At 35.3% G+C, this 12,950-nt stretch overlaps 1 protein-coding gene across 2 annotated transcripts in view; it reads right to left on the bottom strand.

Moving 5' to 3' along the window:
* The window catches only part of rab26 (RAB26, member RAS oncogene family), an 87,869-nt gene that overhangs the window by 41,960 nt on the left and 32,959 nt on the right, over positions 1-12,950 (bottom strand). For both annotated transcript variants that reach the window (XM_028477168.1, XM_028477167.1), the window contains 2 exons: positions 2,648-2,689; positions 1,594-1,660 (listed from right to left, as the gene is read on the bottom strand). In XM_028477168.1, coding sequence (XP_028332969.1) covers positions 1,594-1,660; positions 2,648-2,689 — 109 coding nt within the window. The remainder of the gene's footprint in view (positions 1-1,593; positions 1,661-2,647; positions 2,690-12,950) is intronic.

The following is a 12,950-nucleotide window of genomic DNA, read 5'->3' as shown; positions in this document are numbered from 1 at the left end:
TTATTAGCGCGTGGAGTGACGTTTGCACACGTTTTAGTGAATCCGCCCCTGAGACACAAGCTGTGGTCCAATAGCAGTGCTTCAAGCAACATTATCACACTGAGAGCCAATGCTAACCACTGCACAACCAGGTAGCTCAAAAGCTAACATATTCTAGCTGAAGTTGGATTTAAATGTGAGTTATCCATTGTGGCGGGAACAGAACGGACATGTTTTCATTGACCAGGTGTTTGCAAATTACTGCATCGGCCAAAATAATCCAGATATCTACGCTACGCTACTGTATATGTTTGAGAAGCTATTCTGTTCATGTACTTTATGTCCAGACAAAAAGCCATATAGTTCTGACCATCTAATCTTTACAGCTGAAAGTGTGAGTAAAAAAAGCAAGAATCTGACAGCTGTTATGGAGGCCGCGCTTCAATGGTTCATCTCGCCTGTCCGTTCTGCCTTATCCAATAAGTGTTGGAGGAGTGGATTGTAAACGTGGCAGAGGAAGTCCAGGGCTCCCTCGGTGCCTTGTTAAAGATCATTGAGGGTAAAGCGTTGCACTGGCGGATCCAAATAATACCAGACAACTTTCCATCACTCACTGAGAAAAAACCCACGTGCTTCCAGAGATACTGTAAACACACGTGGACAGATGAGAGTATGATATGTAGTTAGAGCAGGTGCACGTCTATCTCTGGTTGATAAACAACACACATGTACAGCACACCTCACCCTGCAGCACCACTGTGTGAGAAATGGATTCATTCACTCACTCACCAAGGGGTTAGCCATCGCTCGCTAAATGGAAGCTATACTGAACCTTTATCCACACACGCACGCACACACACACGCACACACACACACACTCTATTACTTCTGAATTGGTGTTGACCTCCATTTATTTCCTCACCCCATCTCCTTGCTTAACATTTAAATAAATCATAAACATGACCTTTACAACACATTGTGGGGAAATTCTTGTCAGGTGTGTGAGGCACATACACTCATACAGAGGTGTAAGTAGAAGCACTGTTACTTGATTCAAATTGTACTCAAGTACAAGTAAAAGTAAGTCATATGTAAAATACTAAAGTACAAATAAAAAGTACTCAAAGTAAAAGTTACTTTCACTCCCCATAATTTATTTATTTATTTTTGGTAATAAATCTTGCCACGATTCCCTTGCATACAGTAAACATCTCGTGTATAAAGTTAAACAGGCAGAGACCAAATCTTGCACAATTGGAACTTAGTTTATTTTCCACAAAGTCTAAAATAAAATGTTTGTCAAAATGTTTAAAAAAAAAAAAATAATAATAATAATAACATTAATGAATTCAATAAAAAATTTAAAAAAGTATAGCTACATTTATGAACTCTAAAAGAGTACCATTTAAAATGTGCCATGTGCCATAAGCAGTTTAAGAAGGGACCATGTAGAGCTGGGCAAGAAATAGTGTAGAAATATAACAAACTACATTACTTCTTGCAAAACTTTCTTAAGTACAAGTAAAATTACTGATTTAGAAATAAAGTCAAAAAGTACGCATAAAAGCAACTTATTCACAGTAACGTGAGTACTTGTAATCCACAGAGCCTTACCGTGAGCGTCGCGGTAGTAAGCATGAGTGACGCTGCGGAAACGTTCCTGACCAGCAGTGTCCCATATCTGTGCAGGAACAATTAAGGACAAAGTGTAAATTTGTGTAAAACAGAGGGGCAACTGGTGGCCCCCTTGCTCTAATTGAGAGCGGCCCCTAAAGTAAATGCACAAAATAAGTTAAAAAAAAACATGCAAAATTACAGAAATATATACTGTACTAGAAAAGATAAATACTCCAAAAGCACACAAGGGCAAAAAAAAAAGCTACACTATTTCTGCGACATATGAACCTAATATGCCATAAAAAACAGTTTCCTTTCAGCTTTTCAGTCTAGTTGACATTTGTACATATATATAATAGTAAATTAATTCAGAAATTAAATAAGTTTCAATTGAATTTATCCCAAAATCAGGTAAAAGGCACAAAAAAGTGAATTACATGTTCAAAAAATTATGACATTGCATATTATTGTTGTTGTTTTTAATCTAAATAAATATTTGAGTAAATCCAATTGGAAAACTCTCATATATTAAATTTAACTAAATAATAATAATAATAATAATAATAATAATAATAATAATAATAATAAACCAGTTTAATCACCTGTTCCTTGTTCCATTTATCAATTTTCTTGAAAATTCCAATGAATCTTTTCTAGTTATTGATGAAGTTAAATTGTTTTACTCATGTAAATATTTATTGCAAAATACATTGCTTTTTTATACTTGCATCACCCCATATTATTAGTAGCTTTAAGCTAAAACATCTGTATAACTCATGTTGTTCTGTAAAGTTTGAGTAACTATCCTTTGAATATTAAATAATTATGATGAGACATCTTTAGTTCAGAGAGAAACGCAAGCATTGACTGGATGGCGTTTGCTTGTACCAGTGGAATTATTTTTTTCGCATTTCAAAAGCTTTAAAAGGAGCCATGAGAAGTTTTAATACATCGATTAGAATCAACCAACAACCGATTATCACTGCTATGAGTTCATCAAACAAACTTCATTAAGATTAACACTTTAACTCAGTAGGTTATTGGTTCTTACCTGCAATTTGACCTTTGTAGTATCAATGCTCATGACTTTATTCTGAAAGACACACAAAAACCAGCAAAATCAACAGCTGTTCATTTGTAAATGTGGATACAGACAAAAATCTCAAGGTGAAGAAAGTCATGGGCGATAAGTTACTATTCAGTGAAGTTTAAGCTTTACTGTTTACCTTTTAAACTCTTCCTTTAGTCCACCTACAGCTAAATCATGTGTGCAAAACATAAAACAGACCATGCGTCTTTTGGGGAGAAAATGTCATTTTGTTGACCGGATTTCTTCAAATTCCACCATCTTGCTGTATTGCAATGAAAGTATGCTCAGTAAAATTTGGTGCTATAAATTATATCAACACAGCAGAGTCTAATGGAGCCATCCATCAAACTAGAGGGTGGTGATACTAGCAAACAGATGGATGAGTGCACTGCACAGTCTGCGTCAGGATACAGTAACAGCCTTTATCTCATGGGATTGAAAATGATACAAAGAGAGAAGAATTATGACGCAGCATCTCTGAGGCGCACAGCTGATTGTCTCTGGTCTTTAATCAAGTTTACTGATATTTGCAACTTTGATGCAAACATATCAACACTCCCCACTTGTTTGAGCTTGGATGCTGATACAGAACAGTTTGAACCTTAGCTCTGTGTCATCCTGTGGTTTCACTAGAGCACATAAAGTTACTTTTCACAGCCCCATAAAAAAATAAAATAATAATTTGTAAGCACACAAGAAAATGTTATTTACAGAGATGACCAGAAAAAAATTGAGTCGGTTTAAAAGAAATAGTGGAAGGCTAACAGTTGCGGCTAGTTGTCGCGCGACACCAAGGGGGGTCAGGGGGCATGCCCCCCCGGAAGATTTTGCAAAAATGCTGCTATATGGTGGCTTTTGGTGCATTATATTAGTGTAATTGTGGTTTTTCTTCTATTTTGAAGGACTTTTCTTAGCATGATGTATTTTCAAGTTTTTGTTTACATGATGCATTTGCAAGTTGAAATCTGGTATCCATGATAATGAATGACAAAGAATTGAGCTGATAGAAAAACTTGACTTTTACAGATATTCACGTAATATTACAGATATTATTTCGGTGCTAAAGGGGAACGCAATCATTTATGAACATGTTTAAAGCTTTAAATCTTTGTGCATATTGTAATCAAAGTGTTCTGAGTGGACAGTGACGCTGGACTTCAACCAATCAGAGATCTTTCTACAAACACGTCTCTAAAACACCAGAAAAAAATCTTCAATAACACAAGATAAAGTCCATACATTTGTCACTAGTCTATATTGAGAAAAAAGTTGCAAAGAGCATTCAGAAAATATGCCAACAAGGGAGGTTCAGTTTCGGTTTTGGTTTCAATACAGAGCGGAGAGAAGATTCTAAGAACTGCAGCTTTAAGAGTAGAAGGCGGCCAGAAAGAGAGTAGTAGGCGATTCCGCCCATCGCCTACGCTTCTGGACATCCCTGTATTTAGATTTATCACTTGATTTATTTAATTAATTAGCTTAATGGCATTTTTAGTGAGAAACAAGTATCTGTTTTTTAGAAAAATAATTCTACCATACATTTGTTGATTGAATATATATACCATTATTACAAAATGGTCATTACCCTGAAACTGTGACTATAACTATACAACTCGCAACAACTTTAAAGAGAAGGGTGAGGTTGATAGAACTTGCATTTTTGTAACATATTTGGGGTTATTCACTATAAAGTCCTCTGTCTCACATACATCCTCCTCTACATCACTTTCACTGTGAAAGAGCTGTTCCAAAATGAGGATATTGTTGTCTCCTCCTCCTCAACCACCTCTCCCGCCATGTCAAGTATGAACTCAAAAGTATGTGTGGAAATGTATGGTCACACACAGACAGACATGTTTTACACAGCTCAAACAGCTTGGGGTCAAACTGACCCCAGAGGAACACCGACGCAAGCAATGTGCGTTCAGCCCATGACCCCATGAATAATAGGAGGGTTATTAAACCTTTGACTTTGGGCTTTATTGTATAGTTTTAATGATCGATACTGTAAAAAAATTTAAAAGAATAAAATAAAAAAGTAAATATAGAGACAGATGTATCCCTGAATTAAATTTTTGGTTTAAATCCATCTCTAAAGGAAAAATACTTCCATGTTTTAGTTTCACACAGAGCTGCTAATACAGGACCAACAGCTGAATCTACAAAAGTAGCCTGTGCCAATTAAAAGAATGACAAGAAACAGAACATTTAGCTTGTTCTGCTTTGCTAAGCACTGCCAGTGTTAAAATGAAGCGTACACTGTGCTCTTTTTCCATACAGTATTAATAAATCCCCATTGCAAGTTAAGTAGATGGTAGGAAGTGGAAAGTTGGAAGCAAAGTGATTTGCTTCATTTTTCTTCAAATGCTCTTCTTTTAGAAATTCGTTTTCAGTGGAAAATGAGTCCCCAATCACTGCCAGGAGCAATTATGTAGGTGGTCAATTCTTTGAATAACTTTAATATATGTAGTATATAACATAAGACCTAACGTATGCTTTCTACTGTATATAAAGATTATCTTATTCACAGAAAAGATCTCCCCTGTCAATCTAGAAGCAGAGTGGATTTACAGCCGCGAGCAATTGACCTTTTTTCTAAGAAATAGGCTTCTTCTTATTCTTAATGGAGCTCCAATTACTTGTTAGAACAAATTACCATTAAAGCTTCCCCCCATCGTCGATCTGCGGAGGTCCTGAGAGTAAAGTAGGAACTCATTAGATCATATCATAGTAGATATTACAGATAAACAGCTTTTACAAGGTGCACACATCAAAACTAAAATAAATTACTGTTGCATAACTAAATAGCTAAAATGCCATGGAACATCATTTAACTGCAAATTCAACTGCACATTTAATTTTCTTTGACCATTCATGGTCAGTCCACAAATACAAGCAACAAATTGTGAAACAAGTTTAAACCAACAGTGTAAAGTATGAGGCCTATATGTGTAAAGCCCAGGGCTGTCAGTTTAACCCGTTAATTACGATAAATTAATTACAGGGAAAAATGAAGCGCGAAAAAAATAATGCCGTTAATCAATTTTTTTAGCACTCCAAACCGCGCGGAATTCTCGGTATACCCATAATACTGATGCACGGGCTACAATACTATACAAGCCAGGTGACTACCCTGAGACTACCGAGCTTCTCAACTTCGTTTGCGTTCATTTTGGTTAATAAAAACACAATGGATGGAAAACACAAGCCTAGGTGTGTAAAAATCGAGCAAGAAAGAGTTTGCCGATGCAGCGCCTTGTACAACCTCAATGCTAAACATGTAGCAGCTCGCACAGATAGGTAGTGCAGACACCCGGACAGTGCTAACTGCTACATGCTACACGCCGTGTTACCAAAATTGTACAAGATGACAGGGTTCAGAGCCAAAATTAATAAGTCCTGATGTTTTACTTTATTTGTATTTTCTATTATTTGGAGATTGACGAAAGCCCTTGGGACTAGTAAATACAGTGGAATGTAAATGGCTATACCTGCATCTGTTCAAAAACAATAAATGACTTTATACACACACTTTGTTATATACCAATCTTTTGATCTGCCACAATAATGTGATTTAAATGAAAATACCTCAAGTTGATGGCATTTCCCTGCAATTTTTAGGTGCAATTAAAAAACAGATCAACAGAGCATAATTACTTAATCGTAAAGCCCACATACCCTAAAGGTAGGGTAGGCGATTTTCAAAAGCGAGCACGATTTTGAATGTAGCCTCCCTGATGGCTCCGCCTTTACCCCCCTTGCCCCTCCCCTCTGTGCTCCGTCTCACTCACATGCACGCGCACAGCTGCTGCAATAGAGGAGCTCAGCTCATCGCTTGTATTGTGTAGAAACGCTGTTGTCTCATGTCTCATTCAGCAGTAAGTAAAAAATAAACTTTATCATTATATATGTTAAAAAACGTGACCAAAAACTCTGTTTTAACTGACGCGCTTTCAGTGTGAGCTCGTGCATGCGAGGGATCGAGAACGAGCAGGGAGACAGGGAGACGTGATTGGTTAAAAAAAAAAACGGTTGTTTTTTTTTTCCATTGGTCGAAGTTATTACAGGTTTACAGCTGCTCCAGTTGATGGATTTTCTTCGTTCCTTTTTCAGAGCACATAAGATAATGGAAACTACAACTTACTTTTTAAAACTGTAACTCCAAGTGTTTTATCTAAAAGTTGCTTTCATTTATTATTACTTGTTTATGCAATTGTTTTTATTATTTTCTGATTTTACTGTAAAGCACTTAGGTCACCTTGAGTGTTATAAGGCCGAAAACCAAAATCGATAATGATAATGATTTTAAACTAACCAACTCATTCCAACTCCAGTCCTTCCACTACGAATACCTTTTTTTATACAATCCTCTCTTTTATTGTCCCAGTCTCTTGTTTTGATCTTCATATATTGATATTAATACCGTCCAACACCTAAAGGCAGCACAAAACTTAAAGACAAAGAGAAAAAAATAAATAAATAAATGCAGAAAACACCATTGAAACTGTTTCTGAGCATAACGTGTAAAAAAAAAACAAAAAAAACATTGACCTTAAATTAAAATTGATAAACACCAGATTCTCACCAATTTAGCATGTCTATTTAGCGAGAATATTAATGCCTATCCCTATCAGTAAAGATGAAATTGCAAAGCGAAAATGGTTCCCTGGCTGAAGTTGGCCAATGTTTCTGATTATGCCGGTGTGGGAAAAAAGCTGCGGCATGTCATGCAATGATTTGTGATTGTAATATAATGTAATGCAGCTGAGAAAAGGAAGTAAATAGATTTCAAAGATTCAGGAGGATCAGCACACCTACAGTTTTTCTGGTAGTTTGTTACATAAATGAGTTGCATTAAAGCGTAATGCTGCTTTGCTTTGCTTTGCTTTGCTTTGCTTTGCTTTGCTTTGCTGTGTCTGGTCCTGACTGTAGGAAAAGAAAGCAGAACTTTCCAGGTGTCTTAAAGGGGTCCAGAGCAGCGTGTGCAGAGGATGTAAAATGAAAAAATATCTACATTGTAACAAATAATAAGTAAATGTGAAGCTTGAGGCAAAGGATAACTTTTTAAGCAATATAAAAGAAATTAAAAAAAAGTCAAAATTCAAGTTAATGACTATAACATGGTTTTCATTGGTACAAATGAAATGTCGCTCCTTGATTAAACTTTTTTGTGTTTTTTGATCATCATTGTCATTCAGACTTCTTGAAAAGCTAAAAAACAGTGACAAGGAAAAAATAAAATCCCCTCTTCTAAGATAATGCTTACAACTTGTTTTACCGTTAAACTTTTTAAGTGTTTTTTCTTTGGCCGAAACTTTCAGCTGTTAGGAAATACCTTACAGAACATATTGTATAGAGAGCAATACACATGACTCATTTCTTACGTGAATAACATCTTGAATCAGTGTCTCAAATCAGAGGCAATTATCGCAGCTTGGTAGTTCTTCAAGTTGTCAAGGAAAAACAAAGAAAAGGAGTGACACATTTTGAGCTAAAGAACATTTATGCATTTGTTTAATAATTAAAAACATGTACCTGTGTTTACTAAAATCAGGACCTCAGAAAAAAAAAAGGAAAATAATGGTTATAATAGTAACCCTTGAACTTTACGAGATTTTGTCATATAAAAAACACATTTAAAAGTTATTTTTCAGTGGAAACCGTCGTCATAGACCTACACAACGTGTTGCATGATTGTAAAGTAACAGAAAAAGTATAATTTTTTTTTTTTAAATATATATAAAAAACTCAAGTGTGGTGTGCAAAAGTATTTAGAATGCAATTCTAGAATGCAATAATTAGCAAATGGACTCCATTTGCTAATTAGGTGACTCCCGAGGTCACTTGTGGCACTGGATTAAAAAAAAAAAACAACTAAATAAAATACTGCTACATTTGTGGTTGTAGTGTGATTAACAGTTGAAAGGTTCAAGTATCAAGTAGTGTCAATACATTTACAAGCCAATGCTTTTCACAAAGGCAAAATAAAGGAAATCAGAAGTTCTACAAATCAGCCAACACTTTTGAAACTGTCATTAGATTTATTCATGCAAACACAACAATTGGCCTGTTTACATAACGTGTCTTTAAATAATGTGAATAAGATGATTCATTCTATACACCTTTTCGCGGTGGCATCATCATCCGGTACATTTGCCTTAGCAACGCCCTCCGCCATTTTAAGAGGGGTTGACATTTGCCTGACAACCGCTATTTACACTATTTACCGCGAACAACACGAAGGTTTTACTCAATGTCGTACGAATATTTCAGCAGATTAGAGCCAAAGGCCAAGCACTGATATGAAGGGAAGTTACTTCTGGTTGGTTTGGAATCTTGTCCATAACAAGCACCTCAAGGTTCAGGGAAAAACGACCCAACAACAAGGCCAGATCTCCAATGGTCTGCTATTTACGAGAACCTCATTACTGGCCCTGGTGTCTACACAATGGAGAACATGAGGACTTACAAAAGCTTGGATGCATATATTTTCTTTAAGGTAGGCTTATGTATGTGTTTTTGTGTCTATATAGGCCTGTGTCATCACGATAATTGGCTCATTACGCGATGTGGCTATGCTAGATTAGTGCCGCTAATAATATTATAGTAATAAAAATAATAATAATAATAATAATAGAGCCTGAATTGAAACGTAAATGAGTATATGAATCACATTTGTTTATTTAATATGCATTAATTACAGTTCATATACAAGTCAACACATTGCATATTTACTGTTAATTTCATGTTGATTGTCTTCAAGTTAGACATACTAGCCATGAACATTTCAGTCATTACTGAATAAATTACAATTTAAATGTAGGCTAATTCATAATCAATGTCGTAAAATCAGTCAGGAAGAAAATAGATCCCCAAAATACACAACCTATCATTAACAAAAGTCAGTTTTGGGCTCCATGTAGTTCCATCTACGTTTATTCACCTCAGTGCTTGGATCCATAATTTTCGTTTCTGGACTTTTTCTGTCGGTATTCTGTAAATGATATCTTTTCCTTCAGTCAGGCGTGGTTATGATAGCCAACTACTACGCAGGATTTGGGCATTATACGATAAAAATCAGCCAGACTCTAAAATCGGCGGTAAATACCGATTGTCAGGCAAATGATTACCACTCTTAAAATGGCGGCGCGCGTTGCTAAATCAAGTGCTGATGTCACGCGAAAAGGTGTATTACTTTTCAATAAGTGACAAAAAGCAGTAAATGAACAAAAATGATAAAGTTTTCAACTACAAGCTACAAGAGAATGACTACAACTTTGAATCATGTTATTGTTGATGTCATTTTTTTTTTTTTTTTACTGCTGATTTTAATGTTTTTGTTGATTTTTAAGCTGTTGGAATGTTTTCTGTTGCACTTTTTGATTTTTGAGCATGTAAAGCACACTGAATTGCCTTGTATGTGAAATGTACTATACAAATACATTTTCCTTGCCTCGCCAACAACTACAACTACTAAAAACCCCAAATTGGAAAATCGAGAAAAGTTAGAAATCATGCTGAAATTTAAAATGTATAAAATGTAATTGTGACACAAATATGGCATTAGATGAAAAGGCAACGTTTTCAACATATTCAACACCTAAAATCCATTACCTGTGTGCATGTGTGTTTTCTGGTCTATCATTAACTTGAAGATTGTGTATTGTGGCGAGATAACAGAAAGAAAAAAAAAAAAAGAGTCATGCTGGCATGTTTAATGCTTGCCCTTTTTTCAGTCAACAGTGATGTGTGAACTGTTCTAAAGTATAAACAGCAGAGTGTTAAATGCACTCCATAGCAGAATGAATGCACACTCGGCCTATTGACAGTCGACGAAGATAGCTTTGGTATCTGGCGTGATTATCTTTGCTGTTTCACTGGTTTTAAACAAAATTGTTTATAAAAAAAAAAGTAAGCACAGAATATACATATATACAACTATACATCCCCACATGGCATCTCAACATCCTCCCTGACATCGTTCACCCTGGAAGCGACGCAAAACTGTGGTTTGCCTCTTTTCTTCTTTTTCTTGCTGTTGCGAGTAGGGATTCATAGGTATCAAGGTTCACATCGATGCTGTGAAAATTGAATCGCAGTACTTTTTTTGACGGGCGCTATCCAGAAGTCATGGCGGCGGGCGAAATCTGCTAATACTTTTTTTCTGGCCGCCTTCTACTCTTAAACATATTCATAAATGATTCCTTACCCCTTTAGCACCAAAAGAATGTCTGTAATATTAAGTGAATATCTGTAAAAGTCACGTTTTTCTATTAACTCTGTCTGCTAGCATAACATCTCTTCTTCACTGCACTTAGCTGCATGCCAACCGACCACTGGGTTACCAGCGCCCTCTGCTGGTTCAAACAAATATCTGCCGCAAATACAGTGCAGACTGTTTTTTTTTTTTTTTAAGGTCCAATTGTTAAGTCACAAAATACATTTTCAGTTGCACTTTTAAAAATAAAAATATTATGCAGTTTTGTATTGTTTACTATGGAACCAGAATTTAAATGAATAGGCTTCTTCATTTGTATTGTTCCTTTATTTATTTCATTCAAGATTTATTTTTAGTTAAATTGCATTGTTTGAATAGTTCATCAAGGGATTCTTTTGACAATGAAAAATAAAAGGAAAATAGTACAGTATTTTTTCCCCCCCAAAAAATAAAGGAATATTTTTCAGTCATTTAAGTACAGTCCCATTTTGTAAAAAGAATCGTGAGAGAATCGTATCGTGAACCCAGTATCGTGAATCGAATCGTATCGGGAGTTGAGTGAATCGTTACATCCCTAGTTGCGAGGCATCATTGAATCTGACCTGTCCACTTAAAAAAAGTCTTGCCAAAAGTTGTTGTTTTCTCTTACAATCACAAAAGTTACAGAACCGTTGTTCATCTGTTGGGATAGGTCTGGCCAGCATATGAACCTATAGAGTAAGGGTGCTCCGATCAAGGTCTTCAGAATGATTACTACTCGAACATTCCACACTTCAAAATAAGTAATAATAATAATAAGTATGTATGATTCGTGCTGATATCATATTGGTATCAGTCAATACTCAAGGCTGCAATATCGGTATCGTATCGGAAGTGAAAAGGTTTTATCGGAGCATCCCTACAGTCAAAAAAAAAAAAAAAACAGCTTAAAGCTTAAATTCTGACAATGTGAAGCACCAAAACTTTTTCCTACTTTATAAAACTTTGCTGAACTCACCTGCACGTACTCTTCCCTTTATAAATCACAGCCTACTAAGAAGTTTGCTGAGGTGAATTCACTTCAGATCCCGCCCTCGACACGCCCTCATTCTACCATAAATGGTCAGTGCGAAAGAGCTGATGACATTTTTTCAGTGACTATGACTAGGGCTGAACGATGAATTGCATTTGCGATATTATCGCAATATCAAACGCGATTTTATAATCGCAAAGGCTGCAAATTTTTATTTTATTTTATTTTTTCTTGTCCTGTCTCGTACTGTCCTGTTAAGATCAGAGTGTTTAACAAGTGCAGTTTACATGTTCCATGAAATGTGAAGTTAGTTACAGTATATATGTTGAAGAGGTAAAGACCACAGACTTGTTTGCTTTATTGTTGTAATCTGTGATTTAAAATGTATATTTGACATTTTTGTAAAGTTTAAAATTTGTCATGAAACAGATTAATTTATTGTTTGTTTTCATTGAATAACACATGACAAGAGGTCTTTCAAAATAAAATCGCATATTAAATCGCAATATTGATGAAAAACATCACAATTAGATTATTGTCCAAAATTGTTCAGCCCTAACTATGACTCATCCGAAAATTAACATGTTGACGAAAAGCTGTATCAATGTAATAAAAACGTTGTTTTCAATCAGAACTCATGGGATTATGTATGTTACACATTGATCACATCAAATCTATCAGTGTGTCTTTATATTAACATTAATATTGTCAAATATCAGGAGGATCAATAATAATTGAATCTTTAAAAAACGCACAAACTCATGTTTTATACTTGACTCGACTATATCTGTAGTAACAGATTAATTGGCCAAAATCTTAATGTCATTTAGTTGATTAAAACTAGACTGTAAATGATATAATCCTGATGACTACATTTTGACTAAAACTAAGTTGCATTTTAGTCAAAAGACTAAGACAAAAACTACATATTATCATTCAAAAAATGGAATAGATTTGAATTCACTATCAGAAAGAAAGAAGAGTTTTGGGTCCTTGACCTTGCGGCACTCAAGAAAAACAGGATTACAAAAATGATT

The sequence above is a fragment of the Gouania willdenowi genome, chromosome 19 (genome assembly GCF_900634775.1).
Source record: "Gouania willdenowi chromosome 19, fGouWil2.1, whole genome shotgun sequence".
Classification (NCBI taxonomy): Eukaryota; Metazoa; Chordata; class Actinopteri; order Blenniiformes; family Gobiesocidae; genus Gouania; species Gouania willdenowi.
The sequence above is the reverse complement of the archived record's forward strand: the minus strand, read 5'-3'. Positions and strand labels throughout refer to the sequence as shown.